This window comes from Bos javanicus, chromosome 17 (genome assembly GCF_032452875.1).
Source record: "Bos javanicus breed banteng chromosome 17, ARS-OSU_banteng_1.0, whole genome shotgun sequence".
Taxonomy (NCBI): domain Eukaryota; kingdom Metazoa; phylum Chordata; class Mammalia; order Artiodactyla; family Bovidae; genus Bos; species Bos javanicus.
Window position 1 is genome coordinate 30429042 of NC_083884.1, and position 24889 is coordinate 30453930.

Here is a 24889-nt window from a genome sequence, read left to right on the forward strand (position 1 = left end):
GCCTACTCTCCAGTAACCTCAGGAAATGACCTTATTTTGAGACAGGGTCTTTACAAAGTAATCAAGTTAAAGTGAAGTTATTGGTGGGCTCTAATTCAATGACCTGGTGTCCTTATTTGGAGATGGATACACACAAGAGGAGAAGGACACATGAGCATGATGACGGCCATCTATGAGCCAAAGACAAATGCCTGGAATGGATCCTTCCCTCACAGCCCTCAGAAGGAATCCATCCCACCACCACCTTAATTTTGAATGTTCCAGCCTCCAGAACTGTGAGACAGTACATTTCTATTGTTGAAATATCTAGTTTGTGGTGCTTTGTTATAGAAGCCCTAGAAAACTAATACCATTTTCAATAGTTACTTCTACTGTTTTAAATAATGTACTTGAAATATTAATACTGTCCTCATTTTAATCAATAAAAGTAGCACATATAGAAAATTTTAAAATTTTATTTTCTTTTAAATGATACAAATCATACTTTTTTTGGTATCTTCTAAAAAGATAACTCAGCTGAAATGGATATTAGTCTCCTAGTTTCACTTTCGTATTAATCCAGTAATACTCATTCTATCTGTTGCCCGTGGGTCGAACCAGTAATATTCATTCTAGTTGTTGCCAGTGTGTTGAACATGAGTTTAAAGTCACAATATGTAGTCAGTCTGACAGCATTGACTACATATTCAAGTTTACTGATTAGCTTTTTCATTAAAAAATAACCATCATCCAACCTCTCAAGCCAATTACAGAACATTTTAAATATAGATGTTAAAAATGAATTAAAAATATTCAAACCTGTTGTTATCCAGAAATAAAACTCTAAGCACCAAAAAGTGCATGTTTAGAAAAAAAGTACGACTATCTTTGTTTAAAAATCCAGTGTTGGGTTAGCTGAAAAGTTAATTTGCTTCCTTGATTCAAATACTGTTAAGAGGCTAAATTTTATGGAAAAAAAAAAAAAAACTGGGAGTTTTCTTACCAATTCTTGGATCCGGATAAGGCACTTCACGTAAATTAGTATAAAATGCTTCTAGTTCAAATGGTTCTTTCTTGTGGAAAGTAATGACTTTTGAGAATGGGGCAGGATGGTTCTTACAGAATACTTCGCATTCCCTAAAATGGAGCGGGAAAACAGTTAAACAGAGAGCTTCCTATGAACCTAATCACAGAATCCATCTCATTTTTAATTCATAAGCAGCAATTTTAAATACCTCTGCACAAATGTTAAGAAAAAGAATTATTGGTTTTGCTACAAATAAACATACAATGAATTTTGACAAGTTTATGGCTCAAAGTTTTAGAATGTCTGTCATAGTAACAGATAATTCTCTCTTACTAAAATGGGAAAAATTACCTGAGAGGAGGTATATTTTAAGGCCAATTTATAGGGATTTTTGTTGTTGTTGTTCACATCTGAGGACCAAATTCTGTCGATTAGTTTCTAAAACACTTATCATATGTAACCCTTTTTATTCTAGCTCCCTTAGAAATACTTTTAATTGGAAATAATTTCAAACTCATAGAAAGGTGCAAAAATAAAACAAGGATAAGGAACACCTGTATATCTTTTACCTAAATTTGTTACTGTTTTAACCCATTTATCTCATCATTTTGAGTACACACACACACAGTTGTATGTGTACTTTTTTTTTTCTGAACAAGCTGTGGGTGTTACATACATAATGGCTCTTTACCCAAAAATTTTTAAAGGTATTCTTCCTAACAGGGACTTTCTCTAATATAACCACAGTACAGCTATCTACTTTATAAACTTTTAAAACTTTAATCTATAAACCAAATTCCAAGTTTTTCAGTTGATGTAACAATGCCCTTTATAGTATTTTCTCTTACAGGAAGCTTTAAAAGCTACAAAAGCAATTCCTATTTTTTAAACAGTGTAACAGAAATGACTTATAACTACTGTTTATAGTGACCCAGAAACTCACTCTTTATTATTATGTATACCACCATTCGGAGAAGGCAATGGCATCCCACTCCAGTACTCTTGCCTGGAAAATCCCATGGACAGAGGAGCCTGGTGGGCTGCAGTCCATGGGGTCGCTACAAGTCAGGCACGACTGAGCGACTTCACTTTCACTTTTCACTTTCCTGCATTGGAAAAGGAAACGGCAACCCACTCCAGTGTTCTGGCCTGGAGAATCCCAGGGATGGGGGAGCCTGGTGGGCTGCCGTCTATGTGGTCGCACAGAGTCGGACATGACTGAAGCGACTTAGCAGCAGCAGCAGCATACCATCATCCTATTAATTATGTATGGTTTGAAAATGTCACTTTTATGGACCTTTACCTCTATCCTACCAATACCTTCTACTTTCTTATTGTAGTCACTAGAATATATTTAAACTTGCAATGTATTTTCTTATAAATTTTTTTGGATCACTTATACTACACTTAACTGAAATTAACTTTAAAAAATAATATTTCTTGCCTCAAAGTTGACATTAACATATGTCCTGCAAAACCTTCCAATTAGGTTGATAATCCATATTTTTTAAATTTTGCACAAAAATTTCAAGTTCTAGGGAATGTGTAGAACACAGAACAAAATCTTAAAAGCAACTTCAAAACCTAAATACAGGTTTACTTTATTATACAAACTGTACTTCTAAAAAGTCAAATATAGTATCAAATACAGATTTCTATTTTGGAAGGAAAGTAAACAATTTAAATGCCGGGCACTTCATGGAAAAGGAAATGCTAATGTCAAAGCACAGAAAGACTAGCTTATTAGAGTCAGAAATGAAAATAACAAAGTGCTAATTGTCTTTACTATTAGAATGTTACATTTAAATATACAGGAGAAAATGAGCTAAAATAATTATCTCATACAATGTTATTAGGAATATAGCTTGGTATATTCTTTTTAGTGAATAATTTGGCAATATTAGTTAAAATAATGTTCATAACCCTCTGGCTCAATTTCAGTCCTGCATAGTTACCTTAGATATATCAAACACAACCAAACAAGGAGATATGTACAAAGATAGTCCTAATAGCACTTGCTTACAACAGGAAAAACATAACTTTACAATATACTGGTTAAATTATGGCACCTACAATTGTCTGAAAAGTTACTGTCTGTTGATATGGAAAGGTGATATATATTTGAAAAAGCAATTTTTATGGATATATACACATGATCATGTAAATATTTTAAAAGTACATGTTTTTGTTTGGATATTGAAAGAAAATGACTTGATAGATAGATACATGTGTGTGTGCTCAGTCATATCCAACTCTTTGTGACCATATGGACTGCAGCCTGCCAGGCTCCTCTATCCATGGAATTTTCCAAGCAAGGATACTAGAGTGAGTTACCATTTCCTCCTCCAGGAGAATATATACTCAGCTGTTAAAATAATTAGTTATCTCAATAAAATGGGCTAAGAGAGTTGGAGTATAGCAAATAGAGGTATTTTTAAGTTTTTATATTTCTATACTGTGATTTATATTTGAAACTGAGAATGTTTTACTTTTATATTAACATATTAACTAAAAATATGCCATTCATGGTTTACAGATATATCATGTTTTTATATTCTCCTTGTTTCTAAAATAATAAAGTGTTTGACAAGTTTAAGGAGTATCAGTTCAGCTCAGTTCAGTTCAGTCACTCAGTCATGTCCGACTCTTTGCGACCCCATGAATCACAGCACGCCAGGCCTCCCTGTCCATCACCAACTCCTGGAGTTCACTCAGACTCACGTCCATCGAATCAGTGATGCCATCCAGCCATCTCATCCTCTGTCGTCCCCTTTTCCTCCTGCCCCCAATCCCTCCCAGCATCAGAGTCTTTTCCAGTGAGTATAAATTCCTCTAATTTAGAAAAGTAGGTTCAAAAAAAAGAAAAGTAGGTTCAATTTCTTATTTTGATAAGCTCTAACCAAGGCTTTAAAAGTAACTTACCCAGTTCCATCTTCAAAAGAGGTCTTCCATCTTAATGTGATTGAATAAGGAACAATGTCTGTTATGGAAAATTCACGCACTTTAAATGCTGGTGAGAGAATTGCACACTGAAAATAAGATGGATACCATATTTAAATAGAAAAACGCCAAACATACCCCATGTTACCATGACTGCTTAACAAAGTTGTTATAATAAAACTGTTCCATTTAAAAAATTTCTGGGTTTTTGGTAATAACTAGTAAATTTTAAAGTGTCAGCGCACTCTTTCTGTGACTTTACAAAAATTTATGTAAAATATTTTTTAATCTCAAAAAAGTAATTTTAAATAGGAATAAACACAAGAATTCATAAAATAAATGTCTTCAGTGTAGTTAATGGCATAGAGTCCTATGACAGCTTAAAAACAAATTGGATAGACATAACCTTTATTTATCAGGAATAATTTTAATTTCAGTTCAGTTCAGTCGCTCAGTCGTGTCTGACTCTTTGCGACCTCACGAATCGCAGCGCACCAGGCCTCCTTGTCCATCACCAACTCCCGGAGTTCACTCAAACTCGTGTCCATCGAGTCAGTGATGCCATCCAGCCATCTCATCCTCTGTCATCCCCTTCTCCTCCTGCCCCCAATCCCTCCCAGCATCAGAGTCTTTTCCAATGAGTCAACTCTTCACAGGAGGTGGTCAAAGTATTGGAGTTTCAGCTTTAGCATCAGTCCTTCCAATGAACACCCAGGACTGATCTCCTTTAGAATGGACTGGTTAGATTTCCTTGCAGTCCAAGGATCTCTCAAGAGTTTTCTCCAACACCACTTTAGCTAATTGTTGAGTGGTTGGACCAGATAATAAATTAAAAAGTTCTTTGAGGCCTATCACCATATTTCTGGCAAAATAAAGACTAATAATCATACCTGTAATGCACATCCTCTTGCAACAGCTTCATCAGCATTTAATGTGGTACTTATGTCTTTAAGAAAGAATTTAGTGATTTGCTCTTTCACAGCAGGAATTCGTGTTGCTCCCCCTACAATTTCTATACTACTTATGTCTTCACGTTGTAAGTCTGGAAAAGAAAATGTTTCAAAAATTAAGACAGTCTTTATAAAAAATGTGAATAGTAGACTCTGGAAAGTACTTTTTTAAAAAAATGAATTTTTTTAATTTACTCAAAACAAGGTAGAACAAAAAGAAAATAAAAATAAATTTGGAAAAAAGCAAAATTTAATAGATATTTATTATCTACACATCAGGCACTGTACTTGGTCCAGATGATGAAGTGACCATAAAACAGACAAACACTTCATGGACTTTAAAGAAACTGTTCAGAGTCCTTCATTTTTTCTAACTTCTACCTCACAAATCCCCATAGGAACTAGTTTTTAATTGGTCATGAAAAACCTTAACAAAAAGCAGTCATGTTCTCACTTCTACTTCTGATCAATCTTTAAAAACTTACTTATAAAAATACCTTCAAATATAACTAGCATTAGTTTTATGATGTAAACAGTATGGGCCAGGACGAGTTCTCATAAACTCTGATGTCTAGTGGCCCTTGTCTTATGAATAAAGAATGAGTTATAAACTCCTTCTCTAAAATAAGAAATACTAACCTTAAAAAAAAAAAAACACATGACTTTTTTATTGCTTTTACAAATTTCTACCCCATTAAAGTAACACCATGGTACAGTTTTGATGGTTAGTTCAGGAACTTTCACTTACTTGCTTGTTCCATTACTGCTTTTAATGGTGGTTCAACTCTGGCTAAGAGGGAAGCACATAATTGTTCAAACTGAGCCCTGTGGGAAAATGAAATAAAAGTCATTATTTGGGGGTACAAAAATAGAGCCTATCTTCTGAAATAACAGAATGAAAAAAATTAGACACGATCCAAACATAAAATGAGGAAACACTTTTCAATTGAAAACATACATGGTACCTGTTCATTTTACTAGAAACATCAAGGTCATTCATGAAACACTCAATGTTCAGTGGAAGATCTGATGCATTTGCACTCATTAGCTTCTTTAGTTTTTCACATTCCTGATATAAACGCAACAAGGCCCGAGAGTTTTCTTTCACATTTATCTTATATTTTGTCTTGAACTCTTCACAGAAGTAGTCTACTAAAACCTCATCAAAGTTCCTGCCACCCAAATATGGATCAAAGGTAGTAGCCAAGACCTGTTTAATTGAAAAACCAGAACTGAATTTTCAGAAATATTACATGCTTTCAAAAATTAAACCTCCCTGAAAAAACCTTTTAAAATTAAAACCAAAGAATTTTTCAAAAATTACAGGTGTGCCAAATTTGGAATCACTTATATTAATTATATTTAGCCAACGTATTTATCCATTCTGAATTATCTCCTTTATAGATCTATATACCTATGTGGGAGAGTAACTTTAATTCTGAAAAGTTGAGTTGCAATGACTAAAAGTTCATTATCTCACATTCTTTGGTTCTACAACAGCACTGAACAGATGGGCCAAAAACCAAGCTTAAGAGAGCAAAGGAAGAGTCCTAAGTATGTAACCAAAGACAAAACAGCCAAGAGAGCCAATCCAAAGATTAAATATAAAATATTTTAATTGATCAAACATGGAGCTCTGCTCAGTGTTTGTTATGTGGTAGCCTGGATGGGAGGGGAGTTTGAGGGAGAAATGATAAATGTTTATGTATGGGTGAGTCCCTTCAGTGTTCACCCAAAACTATCACAACATTGTTAATTGGCTATACTCCAATACAAAACAAAAAGTGCTTTTAAAAAAGTTTTAAAAAAATGTTTTACAAATTTACAAATCAAGAATTACTGCCCCCAATCCCCTAAAAAGCCAGACTATTTTTATAAACATATAGAAGGAACAAAAGAGCATGTAAGGAACCAAAAAAGAAAATTAAAAAAAAATGAAGAGGAGAGACAAGAATTTAATAAGCTTGTTGAACAACTGGCCTCAGCTAAGCAGTCTAATAGAAAAGGAGCAGAAAAGTCACACACTTCAATGATATAGCTCTTGAAACCATAGAACCAAGACATCTAGTCTATCTCCCTGTGGCAGAGGGTAAAAATCTAGTTATAATAGTAATTGCCAGAAAGTACAGTTCCACACTGGTGTGTTTCAGCCTTTTGCATAAGGATGGGTGGTGGAATAGTGGTAAACATCACAGTAGGATGTGAGCATAGTCTGAAGGGGCTGTCGTCCCACAGATTAACATGGAGAATCAGTGAACAGACTCCTATATTCACTATGAGTAATTTCCCTTTAATTTTATGATTACAAGGATGTTAATATAGTAATATACACTTCAACACAAAAGGCTCTAAAAGGTTCTGGGTAACCCAAAGCATTTAATCTTCTGAGCAAATTCTATACATGTGTGTAATAGGGACAGAGAGTGTGTGTAAGGCTGGGTAAGAGAATTAATGTAGAAATGAATATAAAACCAAAGGCTATAAAAAGATAAGCACAGAGAGATAAATAAAACCACACTGTAGAAAATTTTGATTAGGATTCTTGGATAGAAAGGTTTCTAAAGACAATGGGAATCATTTTAGAAAATGTTTCCTATGTACATTTATAAATATGTAATTTATGCTCCCTGATAGGTAACAAACACCTCAACACTAATAAAAAATAGCTAACACGTAATAACTGCAATATGGTATTCCAAGCATCTTATAAACTTTAATTCATTTAATCCTCAAAAATTCTATGAGATACTTACTGATAATATCCTCAGTTGAGGAGCCTGAGATTTGGGGAGGTTACATAACCTGCTCAAAGTCACAGTTTTTAAGTGGCAGAACCAGGGTTTAAATCCATGCATTAGAGTTCTCAATTTAGTCTTATATGCTCTTAACCATTAAATTAAATATAGCAAATCATTTACTTACTTTAAGTTTTCCTTTGTTAAAAGCACAAACTGAGACCTGATAGGCAGAATGTCCCATATCAATAAATATTACATTTCTTGGTTTCTCATCTAATGGAGGAAGATCCTGTTTATAAATTCCATATGCTAGAGCAACTATGCAAGAACAAAGAATGAGATTAGCAAAGCAATCGCTTGGAAAACAATAAATAAGTCATGTTGATACTACATTTTAGTTAGCTTCAAAGTAAAATAGCTTTTCACAATTTGGTTAATGTTTTATTTTTTCTACCCTATAATGTTAATGACCCAAGAGTCAGTGGAAGACATGTTTAATCTCTGCCAAAATGCTGTACTCCAAAATGATAAGCTTATAAGATATCAGGACATTACAGAGTTATTAAAAATAAATGCCTTGTACTAATTAGGAAAAAACTATAATAATATTTTAATGACAGTGATTTTCAAATTGCAAACGGCTCACCTGCAGTAGTTTCATTCATTAACCTTAAACAATTTAAACCTGCAACCTGGGCTGCAGCCATCACAGATCTTCTCTCAGCATCAGTGAAAAAGCTAGGAATCTGGTATTGCGAAACAATAATCAAGAGTATTAGTTCATTGTAATACATTTTACTTAAACATTTCATCAACTGAAAATGAAAATAATTACACCAAAACTTACGTAAAGTAATAAATGATGCTCTAATTAAATAAATGAGAAAAAATACTGTTTTTTGTTTTTTTTTTTTAGGTTGTGCTTAGTCGCTCAGTTGTGTCCAATTCTGTGTGACCCCATGGACTGTTCCCTCCCAGGCTCCTCTGACCATGGGGATTCTTCAGGCAAGAATACTGGAGTGGGTTGTCATGCCCGCCTGCAGGGGATCTTCCCAACACAGGGATCGAACCCAGATCTCCCGCATTCCAGGCAGAGTCTTTACTATCTGAGTGACCAGGGAAGCCCTTTTTTTTTTTTTTTTTTTAAGGTGGTCAACTGCTATATCAAAAGTTTGGACCTAAAGTATGAACACAAATTTAAAGCAATTAGTAAAATAGAGGAATACTGTAGAATTTCAAAAATATGTTCATCTAAATCCATCTCATGTTGGTCTATTCTATAAAAATACATATTTGTTTATATTTTAATAATGAAACATTAACAACCCAAGAGTCTGTTAAAATGAGATTGGTTAAATATGTTATATCCACATAAAGAAATTTGATGTGGATGTTAGAATCAGATCGATCTGAACTGTCATAGAATAGTATCTTTATTACATTAAAAAAAAGGGGGTGTACGTATAGCATGATTTCATTTTTGTGTGTGTATGTACTACTAGAAGAATACACTCCCAAATGATTACAATGGTTATATTCCAAAGGGAGAGGAAACTATATTGCAGGTGCAGGGGCTTACGATGAGCATGTGTTTCTTTATAAATCACCAAAAAACATTAGGTTATGTTTCTATTAAAAATAAACTCATAATTTAAAACATAATTAAGACTACATATACTTAGTATTATCAAAGTAAGAAGCACTTTCCTTTGGTCTAGAGATTTATAAAAAACTGAGTACATTCATGTACAAAATGACTTGGGACTCTTCCAATTTCAAGTTAACTGCTTTCTGAATTCAGAAATTTCATTTAATAGATGATAACACTAAAAGAACTTGAATTTTGACAAGTCTGTATATCCTGATTTTGGTACTATCCTTCTGATAAAAATTTACATTATAAGCTATGGTTCACTTAATATTCACTGAGAACTTATGTACCAGGTGCTTTTTTAGCCATGAGAGATATGACTACATAAACAGAAAAAAATTCCCCTTGTATAGTTCACACAGGCTTAGTGCACTAATTACAAAGTTAATAATGGCCAAGAAATTCACAATGCCATATTCTGATACTAATTTCTGACATAATTACTAAATTCACTGAAAAGTCATAATATTCCATTCTTTTGATGATGTGAGGCTTGAACTTCTGTAGCCAAGTTTAACAGTACTAAGAATACATTCACATTTAGGTGACAACATGTAACTTAAAACCTAGTTGTCAATATATAGCGGGATCTCAAGAGATAAAAGACAGGGTAAATGATTAAATGTTAAGAATCCTTAAAAGACAGATCTTTTCTTTCTGAAAAATAATGCATGATCTAACCTATATGTGGAATCTGAAGAAGTCAAATTCATAGGATAGAATAAAATGGTGGTTACCAGGGATAGGGGAGTGGGGGAAATCAGAAGTCAATGGTCAAAGTGTATAAAATTTTATTTATGTAGAATAACTTTTAGAAATCTAATGTATAGCATGGTTACAGTTAATAATACTGTATTATATGCTGAAATTTGCTAAGAAAGTAGATCTCAGGTACTCTTGCCACACAAACACAAAAAAGGTCACTATAGGAGATAGATGTATTGTTTGACTACAGTGATCATTTTCATCATGTATATCAAAGCACCATGTTTTTCACCTTATATACAAACCATTTTTACCTTAAAAGCTTAAGTTGATTTTTGAGGGGTGATAAACATGTTTATTATACTGACTGTGATGATGTTTCACGGGCATATGCATATGTCAAAACTTGTATACATATGCATATGTATATATGTATACATGTTAAATACATCTAATTTATCATTTTTAAAAAAGGATCTTTCTTCCGGATACAGAATATACACAATCTCAAATTTCCAACTGGGCATTTTCAACCTTTGATGTAAGTGTTAAGGTTCCCTGAAGCTGGGATGTTTAAGCGCCACCTAGAAAGATTCCTAAGGGTAAGTGGCAGGTACAGCAATCACCAACTAATCACATACATTAGTTTTTTTCTTTAAAGATTAGCTGATTATCACAATTAACTTTATGGGAAACTCATTCCTGAATGAAAAAATTGGAGGTTATTTACTAGATAAGGGAAGAAAAACATTTCCATATAACATTAATATACTGGAAAATATGATTCAAGAGTGTTCAGTACTGAGGTAAAACTTACTGAAATCACACAGTCAGCCACTGGTTTCTTCAAAGCATTTTCTGAAGTCTCTTTAAGCTTAGCCAACAGCATCCCAGTAACCTGCTCAATTGCAAAAGGTCTTTCTTCTTCTAGGTATCGCACCTGAAGCCCAAGTGGAGATATTTAATGAGTCATTTATTCATCTAGTATTTCATCTAGTATTTAATGAAAAAGACAGAGTCCTAACTCAATGAACTTACATACCAAAAATATTGCTCTAGTATCATCATATCTCATCTCTGAAGTTCCAGTGCCTTACCCATAGTATTACATAGTATTACAACCAGATCCCCGTCTCCCACAAAAGCAAGTTTTATCATTTACTATTCTTGTAAACAAATAAGGGGAAAAAGGTCAAACTATCTTTCTTTAAAATGAAAACTTTAGTAATACAGTTTTGTGAAAAGAAAATGAGAACACAGGAAAAAAATTTTATTTAAAAAAAGAAACTATATATATTACTCCAAGGCCTCAGGGGATAATTACCAAGGCCTCAGGGGATAATTAAACATTAGAGATGCATACATGGAATTTTTAAATTAAAAAAAATAACAATTTCATACACAGGTTTGACTAGTTTGAATTTAAGCACATAAAATGAAACTTTACAGTGCTTGACCAAGGAATACTATGCTTTATTCAAATAAGCAAACTCTTTCATAATGACAACCACAATATTTATAAGCAATAGAAAGTTAACTTAGAACCCATACAGTAACTACAACTAATTTACATAAGAAAAGGCTATGTATTTAATCTCTGTATCCCCAAAAGCAAATAATTTTATACTAAAACACTAAACTTTGGAAGAGCTTTAAAGAACTTCTCAGGCAGTACAATGTAGGTATTTATTTAACTGTGTAAATATGAATAACTATATAATATTTACAATGAAACAGACCTAAACTTGATATCCATTTGTTTCCAAATCAATTTACAGGTAAGTTTAAAACCAAGAATTACATGAAATTATGTGAAATTTAAACATAGGAAGAAATGAAGCATACCAAAATAAGGGAAAATGAATCAAGTACCATGTGTCTTAGTCTGATTATAGGAGGCACAACAATACAGAGTTATTTTGAAGAATATAAAAGTTAGATGAAATAAACATTAAAGCATATTCAAACAAACGTCAGAGTAAATAAATGGATAAACTGCTTGAGGCACTGAATGCTAAAGATCTTCAAAGGATGAAGAAACTTAGTTCAACACATGGTTGACTGATGTTTTCAAAGCCTCTTCAACCGGCTTACATGCAGTCACTATAACTGCATAAAAATTATATCACTTAAAAATTAGGTTTTGACTTTCTGTAAAGATTATTTTGTTTTTAATCAAACTACTCACAAAGCATAATTTTTAATTTTCTTTTTAAAGAATAAAACACTTAAGTAGTTTAGAATAAAACTGTTCCACATAGTCATTAACTGGAAGTTATCATATCTAAAGGACACGTGAACATTACTCTTTATCACATTTATTGCTATCATAACCCATCAGCTTCCTAGTCAGCACATCTTGATCTACAAATTTCACCTAAAATATGACTTCCTAATTTTCAATTTGTCCTTAATCTCTTATCGTGTCTTCTTCTGAACTATTGTTAAGTCTCATGTCTCCTTACTACAATTCATCATCCATCCTGTAGTCAGAACCCTCTTCTAAACATGGAAATATGTGCACCTTAAAACATATATATCAATTTGAAAATCAGCTATTAAAATTTTTAGCTCTGAGATATAAATCTTATTGCATAAAGTTTATCCTTCTGAAGTGTGCAATTAAGTGGTTTTAGTATGTTCAAAGTTGTATACTGATTATCACTAATTGTAGTACATTTTCATCAACTTAAAAAGAGTGCTCCATTAGTAGCAGAAGAAGTAGAGATACCCATTCCTAACAATTAAGAAGTAGAGATACCCTTAATTCCTAACAACCATAAGTCTATTTTCTGTGTCTACTGATTTGCATTGATTCTGGAGAGCCACACACATGAAATCACAAAATATGTGGCCTTTTATATCTGTTTTCCTCCCCCCAGTTAGCATGTTTTCTAGATACTGTCTTTTTATGGCCAGATAATACTGCCACTGGATAACTGTACCACATCTTGTTCATACACTCATCAGCTGGTGGACACTTGGTTTGTTCCCACTTCTTGGCTATTATAAATAATGTTATTATGAACATTAGTGTACAAATTTTTGTGTGCACAAGTGGTTCAATTCTCTTATGTATATACACCTAAGAGTAGAACTGCTAAGTCATACAATCTATCTGTTTTGGGGTATTCTGTTAGTTTTTGTTAACCAATCTAAAACTCTCTGTCTTAGGATATAGAAGTCAAAACCTAGAATTCATCTCTTACTTGGAAGAAGAATTTGCTTTAATATTCCTAACACAAGATTCTTCTAAATTAGAGCAAACTCATTATAGCAGTTAACATACTTTCGGGCTTATTTTTCTAAATCACATATGCCTCTGCCTTTGTCCCTTAAAAATGGTTCACCTCTAAAAGTTCTCCAAATAATAATACCTTTTTCTTGACAATAAAAGTATTTGGATTAGAAAGATTATTATTCTATATAAGATTTTTTTTGGTGCAGTCACTAAAGCACACTACAAAAACTGCCTGTTTCTTGGTATGCATGTATTTCACCTAAAGGAAAAAAGTTAAATTTTTTTAAAGTATTTAAAAATAGGCAATATTACTGCATTTGGTTTCTTTAATTTGAACAAATGCTTGCATTCTGGGAATATAAACTTACCTTAACCCCTGCACTTCCATTCGGCATCTTCTGCAGCTCATAGGGAAGCCTGATCCTTTCAGTTTGCACAATAGGATCGTCAAAAGATCGCCCATGAAGTTTTTTGAAACCGTGAATTGTATTTCTTACATTCGTGACTATCTGTTGGCAGTAAACACTTTTATCAATTACTGAATTAATGCAAAGTAAACTACGCTAGTATTTGTGAATCACCAAGTCTCTTTATCCTACACATCTGTATAAGTTCAGAATTACACTATCATTTAATTTTCTGGTTTCTAATTGATACAAGTCCCCTTGGACAGCAAGGATGTCAAACCAGTCAATCCTAAAGGAAATCAACCCTGAATATAGCCTGGTGTGCTGCAGTCCATGGGGTCACAAAGAGTCAGACACAACAGAGCAACTGAACAAATTGATAGAAACCACTATCTCCTACCCTTGGAATGTTAAAAACAAATACTGGATGCCTGGGGCTGGTGCACTGGGACGACCCAGAGGGATGGTATGGGGAGGGAGGAGGGAGGAGGGAGGAGGGTTCAGGATGGGAAACACATGTATGCCTGTGGCGGATTCATTTTGATATATGGCAGAACCAATATTGTAAAGTTTAAAAATAAAATAAAATTAAAAAATAAATAAATAAAAAGAAAAAAGAAAGAAAAAAAAAGAACAAAACTTCTCAAATACAATGAAAATCTATCTACAACTCATATATTTGGCTTTCTTCAAGACTTTCAGGCTAATGAATTAGTATCTTTGATTCTTTCCACTTTCATCTGTGTTTTTATTAATATTTACACAATGTCTTTTATCACCCTGTTTTTCTTTTACACTAAATATCTTCTGTGAACTTTATCACGTATTACTACATTGCTTTCACTGCTAAAAACTTCTCCTAGGCTAGTAAATTAAAAATCCTTCCATATAGCATGGTGCTAAGTTAATGCATCTTCATTTGTAAATAGCTTGTATTTTGGCAAAGTAGTTTTTTCTTTAATTAGAACATGTAGTTCAAACTATAGAATATCACTGAGATCCAGTTGCTGTCCTCTTAGTGACCTTCAATTATAAGATGAAAACTACAGGGATGCTGAATTACTATATTGATCTCTTTAGCTTTTTAGGAAAAATAACTTATAGTTTGCTTCCTTCAGAGACTCTAAGCCCTACGATACCTTAAATCAGCCAGAAGACGAGAAGTAACTTTTAGTGAAGGGGTCATTTGGGCACAAACATTTGGTTATGTGCAGTATGAAAATGGAGGAAAAAACCATATTCACACTCAGGCCGACTGTAAGACAATTTGATTAAAAAAATCTTAACAACAATTCCTGGATAAATGAGTCAATTATGTCTACAAAGTCATGAAAAAAAAATAGCTCCATTAAACAGTTATTTTGTAATAAAGAAAAGACCCAGGTATATATTAAAAGGTAAAAACTAACTGTTAAGGGCATTTGGTTCATGGCAATAAACAAAGTCTAAGAAAAATAAACCTGTAGCATGGAATCTTAAAGTGAATATTTTATGCAAAAGGATTTCAGAAGCCTAGAAATACGAATAGTTAAACAGATTCCATGTAAAGTGGCAGCCACAGAGAATTAACTCTGGAAACCAGTTTCTCCAATTTTTTCCACCTTCTTTAACAAAGATATCATTCACTTGTTGTAGAAGTATGTATTCTAGATAGCATGCTGCTGCTGCTATGTCACTTCAGTCGTGTCCGACTCTGTGCGACCCCATAGACGGTAGCCCACCAGGCTCCCCCGTCCCTGGGATTCTCTAGGCAAGAACACTGGAGTGGGTTGCCATTTCCTTCTCCAATGTATGAAAGTGAAGAGTGAAAGTCAAGTCGCTCAGTCATGTCCGACTCTTAGCGACCCCATGGACTGCAGCCTACCAGGCTCCTCCGTCCATGGGATTTTCCAGGCAAGAGTACTGGAGTGGGGTGCCGCTGCCTTCTCCTCTAAATAGCATATCCCTCATTAAAAGTGACCATACCAGGAAAACCTGACGCCATTTGACAGCATAACCTAACCTCACAACTAAGAATTTTAAAAAAATAAAACTCAAGAAATACTTTACAATCCAAAGCAAAATATATTTAGTAAGATACAAAAATATTAGGATCTGTCAATTTCTTTATTCTCTTTTTTAACTTTTAACTATATAAACTGGGAGCTTAGCCGCCATTATGAAGTTAATTCTTCTTATAAGTCAAAACATCTACATTAACAACTCACCTGGCTCTTAGCTGCATTTCCAATGGCTCGTGTTCTTGATCCCAAAGATATACACGCTCTGAACAGGGGAAAAAAAAAAAGTGTTCCCAAGGTATTTTTACATTAATGTACTACTACTGTGCTTCTCTTTATACAAAAATGAATTTAAGGATGAATATAATCATGTAGTATTCAAAAAATAGGTTATTGAAATCAGAATTTTACATATTTTTAAACTTTCCTAAGTAATAGAATAGTTGTCAGAATGTTAGAATTTACAAAAGTGTGCTAATAGTTGGCAACACTATATTGGTCCCCAAATTATTTTATTGGTCCTCAAATTATTTTACTGGTCCCTAAATTATTTTTCAAAATTTTCAGTAAGTCTATGACTTGGATCTAAATCCTGGCTCTGCCACTTAACAGCTGAGTAACCTTGTAGGAATTACCTAACCATTATTTGCCTCAGCTTCCCATCAGGAAGACAGTGTTGATGATAATACCTACTCAGAGAGGTGTGTGAGGATTTAGTGACTGACTATAGGTAAATGATCTCTGGAACCAGAGATCAAATTGCCAACATCTGTTGATCATCGAAAAAGCAAGAGAGTTCCAGAAAAACATCTACTTCTGCTTTATTGACTATGCAAAGCCTTTGACTGTGTGGAAAATTCTTAAAGAGATGGGAATACCAGATCGCCTGACCTGCCTCTTGAGAAACCTGTATGCAAGTCAGGAAGCAACAGTCAGAACTGGACATGGAACAACAGACTGGTTCCAAATAGGAAAAGGAGTTCGTCAAGGCTGTATATTGTCACCCTGCTTATTTAACTTATATGCAGAGTATATCATAAGAAACCCTGGGCTGGAAACAGCACAAGCTAGAATCAAGACTGCTGGGAGAAATATCAATAACCTCAGATACGCAGATGACACCACCCTTATGGCAGAAAGTGAAGAGGAACTAAAAAACCTCTTGATGAAAGTGAAAGAGGAGAGTGAAAAAGTTGGCTTAAAGCTCAACATTCAGAAAACTAAGATCATGGCATCCAGTCCCATCACTTTGTGGCAAACAGGTGGGGAAACAGTGAGACACTTTATTTTCTTGGGCTCCAAAATCACTGCAGATGGTGACTGCAGCCATGAAATTAAAAGACACTTGCTCCTTGGAAGAAAAGTTATGCCCAACACAGACAGCATATTAAAAAGCAGAGACATTGTGCTGCCAACAAAGGTCCATCTAGTCAAAGCTATGGTTTTTCCAGTGGTCACGTATGGATGTGAGAGTTAGACTATAAAGAAAACTGAGCGCCGAAGAATTGATGCTTTTGAACTGTGATGTTGGAGAAGACTCTTGAGAGTCCCTTGGACTGCAAAGAGATCCAATCAGTCCATCCTAAAGGGAATCAGTTCTGAATATTCATTGCAAGGACTGATGCTGAAGCTGAAACTCCAATATTTTAGCCACCTGATGTGAAAAACTGACTCATTTGAAGAGACCCTGATTCTGGGAAAGACTGAAGGCAGGAGAAGGAGATGACAGAGGATGAGATGGTTGGGTGGCATCACTGACTCAACAGACATGAGTTTGAGTAAACTCCAGGAGTTGGTGATGGACAGGGAGGCCTGGAGTATTGCAGTCCATGGGGTTGCAAAGAGTTGGACATGACTGAGCAACTGAACTGAACTGATAGGTAAATATGTTGTTTTCATTCCTGCATTTAAATGTATTAATAATTCTGCTTATAAAAGTGTAGAGTACCATTTTTATCAAAAAACCATTTCATGCTGTGATTCAAGAAAATGTTTCCATGGTTTCAATATTAATTACAGATTGTAATTCAGGTGTAATTCATTCAATCAACAAATATTTACAGGCATTGTGTTTATACTAGCTACAATCCAATGTGCTTGGAGAATTTAGTCTATCAAGAAAATTAACATATAAAATTATGAATGATACTAGCAAAAAAAGAGAATAATCACTTGTAGATAATATGGCTTAGGAAAAGCAAGTAGAAGATGTGATTTCTTAATTAAGACTTGAAAGAAAAGAAAGCATTTTAATATGTATCTGGTTTTATGGAAAAGGACATTCCAGTATATAGGTATACCACCTATTCTCAATATAACAGCCTGAGTGATCTTTTAAAGACAAAGTCCTCTGCTAAAAACCCTGCAATGGTGTCCTATTTCCCCAACAGCCAATAAGCAGCCATGTTTTGCTTTGTAGCTGCTCTACCCTGTAACTTCAATCTAGGCACAGAAGTCTCCTTGCTGTTTCTACAGTAGGGCAAGTACATTTCTGCCTCAGGGCCTTTGTACATGCTATTCTCTCTGGAACACAGGCTTTGAGCTCTCATTTCATGTCTCTGGCTCAAGTATCAGCTTAATAGAAATACCTTTTCTCTCTTACATAAACAACATTCTTGCTCCTCCCCAACACACACATCTTCTGTTTCCTCATTTTTCATAAATGTATCACCATTTGATACAATTTTTTTTTTTTTACTGACTATATATCCACATTGGGGTGTAAACTCTGTGTGGGTAGATAATATATGTCTCATTGCCTTGATCTGCAGTATCCAGTATGGTAGCCACTAGCTAGTAAAATTTAAACTGACTAAAATTAAAAATCAGTCACATTTCAAGGGCTCAATTTTCGAGTGTTTCAAAGCTACATGTGGCTATTGGATATGCAAAAAACAGAAAGCACATAGAACATATACTGTAGAATAGGAAGTTCTACTGGATAGCACTGCTATCTGTACAGTGTCTGGTACATAACCAAGGTACTTACTGAATGAATGGAAAAATGGCTCCGAAGGGTAATGCTCATTTGGAGACTAGGAAGAATGCAACTTTACTAGTTTCATAGCACATTTTGGTAGATCTATTGGGGCCAGATTATATAGTGTCTTAAATGATATATTATAAATGTGAAATATAATTAGGTTTTAAGAGATCATTAAAAGCTTTTGAATAGCAGAAAGAACACGCCATGCTTTAAAATATGTGTGTGTATGTATATACATATGTGTATATGTATTATATAAACTGAAAAGGAAAGATCCCAGAACAGTGCTTTTCAAGGGCTGAACAAGATACTATTACATTGCAGACACTGTATTCTCAGTAAAGGCAAGCAGTTAAGTTTGTCAATTTAACAGATGAATGCTGAGTAACTACTACATGCCTGGCACTCTGTTGGGTAAGTAGATCTATAATAATGAGGGGCAAAAAGTCAGACATCATAATGGCTCCCCTGGCACTTACATTGCTGTAGACTCACTCCAATGTACAAAGTAAACTAGGCGGTACCCAAATGAGCACACATGGCAATGAAGAGTCGACAATAACAGGAATTGACCTAAAAGAGGAGGATCAGGGATGGCCTACCTGAGAAAATGATGAGATTTGAAAGAAAAGTAAACAATGACAGATTCAACTAGGGGAGTGTTTGGCAGAGGTCATTTACACTATAGGAATGGGAGTAGCACTAGAAGTCATCAATAATCTCTTATCAGGACAGTGGCAGTTGAGATAAAAGGAAAAGAAGTAAGAGATTTTAGGAGCTAAAACTCAAAGGACTTGGTGATGAACTAGATCTTCAGAGTGCAACAGGCAGCCACCAGAAACACACGGCTATTACGCACATGAAATGCAGCTAGTCTGTATAAGTAATGTGCGCTAACTGACTATACCACTGGGGCCCCAGTGCAGCTAGTCTGAATTGAGATGTACTTAAAGTATGAAACAATATCTTATTAACTTAAAAACACTGATTACATGCTGAAATAAGATTTTGAATATACTGAGTTAAATCAAGTATATTAAAATTAATTTTGTCTGTATTTTTATTGAAACTATTAGAATATTTTAAATTATGTATGTGGCTCACATATATTATATTTATTTTTACTGAATAGTGCTGGAATAGGTAATAGGGAGAGGTAAGTAACAGGAATAACATACAGGTTTCCAGTTTGCATTGGAGGGTAGATAGTTGTGCCATGCAATAAGACAGAAAATGCTGTAAGAGGGACTGTTTGGGGATGGACCATCACAAGTTCTATTTTGGCTATGTTGAGGTTGAAGTGCCTTTGATACATCCAAGGAGGTATTTATTTAGAACTAAATGTTAAATGTGATGAACTGATATACGATGGAATCGAAGTTACTTTTAATTGTGATCTGGTAAAAATAGGTAAACAGGATATATTAAGAATCAGTGGTTCAGGTGACACCTTCATTTTTCTTGCAAATAATTCCTTGATTCAACATAGTCTCTGCCAGAGTAGACTTTGCATGCCTGATACAGAAATCCATGTAGATGGTTGGCATTCCATTCTAAACTCATCAGAGAAAATACGGACTTGCCATCTCTTGGCCAGCTTTATTTTGGGAGTTGAGACCCATTTTGCTGTCAACTCCATTATCTGGATACACTTTGAAAAACTTAATTTTTCAGCACAAGGATATCATTACTTTAATGCACAGAAAATCTTAGGTTGATTTCAAGAGTTAAACTTCTGTTAAAACTCTCAGATCCAAGTAAGATTGATTCAACTATCATTTATTGCTGTATTCACTGTATTTGCTGTATTCAGTGCTGTATTCACTGAAATATGTTTTATGCCTATATCTTCTCATGAAGAAAGCTACAGTTATCATTATCAGACATTCTCTTCAGGTTAAAAGCAGACAACTTGTAAAGTTCAAAAATTAAATGTTATAACTTGGAAATACCCAGTTTCAATACAAAGAAAACTCTCCTCACATACTGCATGCGTGCCAAGTTGCTTCAGTCATATCTGACTCCCTGCAACCCCACGAACTGTAGCTCACAAGACTCCTCTGTCCATGGCGTTCTCTAAGCAAGAATAATAAAGTGGGTTGCCATTTCCTTCTCTAGCTAAAGGTCCTTCTCACATACTAAAGGTCTTCAAATTCCCTCAAATTTTTTTTCCCCAAAAGATTCTATAGCACAGCCATTATATAAGTATCTGTCAAGGATTTTCAGAAAAATCAAAGTATAATTTAAATACCTATTCTCTTTCAAAACTTTTACCTAATTTTCAGTAATACCAAGGCAAACAGACATATTATACTATATATTAGGTTGACACAAAAGTTTTTCTAGAAAAGGATATTCAACAGTTTATCCAACTATATATCACAAAATCCAATTATACTTTTTATAGATTATTTCAACTACTATTTAGAAAATCCATTTTATACCTAAAAGGAAAAAAAAAAAAGAGTTTACAATGCAGCTTAAATCCATTATATTTAGGCTGATGTTGCCATTGTAACAGTAGTCCTAGACTCTCAAAGAATGTCACAAAATTAAACAAATAAGCAGAACTTCTAAATGTTCTGTATAACTTTTAGTAGACGAGGGGCATAAAAATCAAGACAGGATGTTACTTAAGAAAGCTATATTTGTATTTTCCCCTAAAATCTAAAATTAACTGTCTTTCTTATAAAGCCAAGCATGGTTAGGTTGGAGAAAACACACACTGCCAACAGACCATCAAACTTCTCACCTAAGAGGTCAACACTCTAGATTTGTTTGCTTCTTTGTAAATCTCCACTAAGGAACCAAAACCTCTTGATCTTATCACTGACACTTTTAAAATAGCCCTATTTTTAGAAATTTCCACTTTCCCTTGTCAGTTCCATAAGATCACAATTACTATTTATAGTCTCTGCTATCACTGAGTAGATGCAAAGAAATACAATAGCTGAATTAATAATATAAGAGGACAATCAATTGGTTTAAATAAGGGGTTTGTTCCTTACACAGCCAATTTGGCTCTGAATCAGACTGTCAACCGCTGAGGAACTCCTTTCAACTATAGCTGCCAAGATGTCTATAGAGCAGGGTTTCTCAATCTTGGTACTACTGACATTTGGGGCTGATTTTTTGTTGAGGGACCAGGGCAATTTTGTGCACTGTAGGATTTTAGAAGCATCTCTGGCCTCTACCTGCTAGATATTAGCTCTCTTCCGTTCCTTCTCCCAGTGTGACAACTGCAAGTATCTTCAGACATTGTCAGATGCACCCTAGGGTACAAAATCTCCTCCAGCTGAAAACCACTGCATCATTTCCCAAATAGTGTTCTGTACAAAGTAATCCCTTAGTGGTTCAAATAAGCTGAGGAAAACATTCTTTTCTATTTCAATGCCTCTAAACAAATTAAGGATTTGAGACTGTGACAGTAAAGAAAACATGTGATTATTATTTCTCAAACTTAACTATCTGGAAAAAAAAGTAAAGGAATGATTGTTACCATTTCTTTTTTAGTTTGCTACTTAGAAATATTAGACTAGGAAACAGGAACCCACTCCAATATTCTTGCCTGCAGAATCCCATGGACAGAGGAGCTTGGTGGTCTACAGTCCCTGGGGTCTCAAAGAGTCCAACACGACTGAGCAACTAATGCTTAGAAATATACAATTTTTAGACACCTATGATTTAGTAATAATATAAACTTTTCAATCTTTCAATATGGACAATGAATATTTTAACATATAAAAACAAAAATTCCTTTAGTAGTCTCCAAATGCTTCTAATAAGCATAACTCCCAAATTAAATTTGTTCTTAACTTAAAACCATCAACAGAAATCTGCTGCATGTGTGTGTGTGCTCACGTTATGTCCTACTGTGACCCCACTGATTGTAGCCTTCTGGACATCTCTGTCCATGGGGTTTCCCAGGCAAGAATACTAGAATGGGTTGCCATTTCCTACTCTAGGGGATGTTCCCAACCCAGGGATTGAACCCTCGTTTCCTGCACTGGCAGGCAGATTCTATACCACTGTCCCACTTGGAAAGCCCCTACAGAAATCACACACACATTTACATAGCTGATTTAATTTTTATTTAAAAAGCTGATTAGGTACTTTAAATTAGACACACTGTTTAATTATTACAGTATTTTGAAAACTGATTATCTTACTCAAAATTCATCAGTTCAAAGACAAATAACAATGCATAATAATTTTGTCATTTTTATTATGACTGCCTAGAACAAAGATTTGCAAATTACCACTTACCACAAATTTTTGTAAATAAAATTTAATTAGAACATAGCTATGCTCATTAATTTGTATTATAATGACCACACACTAAGTGAAGTGAAAGTCGCTCAGTTGTGTCTGACTCTTTGTGATCTCATGGACTATAGAGTCCATGGAATTCTCCAGGCCAGAATACTGGTGTGGATATCCTTTCCCTTCTCCAGGGGATCCTCCCAATCCAGGGATTGAACCTAGGTCTCCCACATTGCAAACAGATTCTTTACCAGCTGAGCCACAAGGGAAGCCCAAGAATACTGGAGTGGGTACGGGTAGCCTATCCCTTTCTCCAGCAGACCTTCCCGGCCCAGGAATTGAATTGGGGTCTTCTGCACTGCAGGCAGATTCTTTACCAATTGAGCTATCAGGGAAACCTAACCTCATACTAATCACATACTAAAAGGCATGTTAAACATCTTAAACTCAATGTATATTATGTAATTTGTACCTATCATTCCTGCCTTCTAGAATTTTTTCAGAATTTTTCAGCTACAAATTCAAGGCAATGACTAGAGATTCATTTTGTTTTGTGGATAATATTCATACTAAAAGATTTCATAGTACTAGCTTTGGCCATGTTAAAGTGTGGGACGTCTGCCCATCCACTCATTTAGGCACAATTTCATTTAAAAAAAATTTCACTGAATTTTTGTCAACAGCAAAATACTTTGTAACACACACTAATAGACATGTACAGATAAATGGAATACTGTACATACATTAAGAAGAATGAGGTAGAGTCATATGAGCTAATTTGAGATGTTCACATTATATTTTGAAAAAGCCAACTGCAGAATGTATAAATGTAATTCTACTTTTGCTAAAAAAAATCCCAGTTTAATACATATACTCACTATGTATAGAAACACACATATTAAAGTTTAGGAGGTAGCTGGGAAGAGACAGAGGAGATATACTTTATGTAATTCTTCAGTATTTAAAATACTTTAAATTAATGTAATCTCACAGAACATACAAACAAAACCATTTCATATGATACAAAGAATAAATAATTTTAAAAATGTAAAAATTTTCTCCTAACCTGAACTGCTATTACTATTAAAAAGTCCTCCTACCCAGCAAGTCACTGTTAATGTCTGGAGTTTCCCGTTTTCCATGTAGAAAAATTTTTTATTTTCAGTATCTCAAGGTAAGTGATTTCTACTTTTGTGCATTGAACAGGACATCTCACATATCTGAGATGTGGTGTATAAATAATATTTTCCCATATTTTCAGATTATACGTATGTTGATAAGGACAGAAAACCAGAGAACTGTTTAGTCTGCTAAGTTGGATCCTGCAGAATTTTAATAGTAAAACGAATATATACATCTAACAAAAATGTCTTGAAATAAGTTTGATTAAAAGATCCATTTTCTTTATTGTAAATTAAGTTCATAAAAATTCAAAACATTACAGACTATGTATTAAGAGACACTTCCATAATCTACTTCCAAGAAATACCCACTATTTCCTCCATAGTTTTGCACTAACATTTTGTGTACCTACTTTTATATCAATTTCTAAATTGAAACAAGATTTTTACATCTTCTTAAAATAACTTAAAAGCATACTAAAATAACATTTTAAAACAAGATAATATTTCTTAGAAACTAGACAGTAACAGATGACTTTACTGATGCTTCTCTATACAGTAAATGCCCAGACAGATAATTTGTTCCAATACAGCCCATTGCCCAATATATAGATACCATCTGTATGCCAACAGATAATGTAAGGGCACTGGGTTTCTGGGGTCAAAGAAGCCTGAAACTAAATCCATTTCACTGCTATTTCTTGGCCAAGATATTTAATTTTGCTTAAGGCTTCTTAGGAAAAAAGATAGCTAGTATTATCAAACTCATAGAATTGATGTGATACATATGCCAGTGCAAACAATGCTAAGCCCATAGAAATCATCACTAAATATCAATTTAAAATGCAGGGAGCATGTTTTAGCTGTGAGAGTTGGACCAT

The 24889-nt window shown here is 34.2% G+C and overlaps 1 protein-coding gene across 1 annotated transcript in view; it reads right to left on the reverse strand.

Moving 5' to 3' along the window:
* Positions 1–24889, reverse strand: part of HSPA4L (heat shock protein family A (Hsp70) member 4 like) — a 63216-nt gene that overhangs the window by 33020 nt on the left and 5307 nt on the right. Inside the window, exons 3-12 of the mRNA XM_061384214.1 lie at positions 15846–15903; positions 13600–13740; positions 10808–10930; positions 8281–8380; positions 7819–7952; positions 5862–6106; positions 5645–5721; positions 4837–4988; positions 3929–4035; positions 983–1116 (exon numbers count right to left, since the gene is read on the reverse strand). Of these exons, the coding sequence (XP_061240198.1) occupies positions 983–1116; positions 3929–4035; positions 4837–4988; positions 5645–5721; positions 5862–6106; positions 7819–7952; positions 8281–8380; positions 10808–10930; positions 13600–13740; positions 15846–15903 (1271 nt within the window). The remainder of the gene's footprint in view (positions 1–982; positions 1117–3928; positions 4036–4836; positions 4989–5644; positions 5722–5861; positions 6107–7818; positions 7953–8280; positions 8381–10807; positions 10931–13599; positions 13741–15845; positions 15904–24889) is intronic.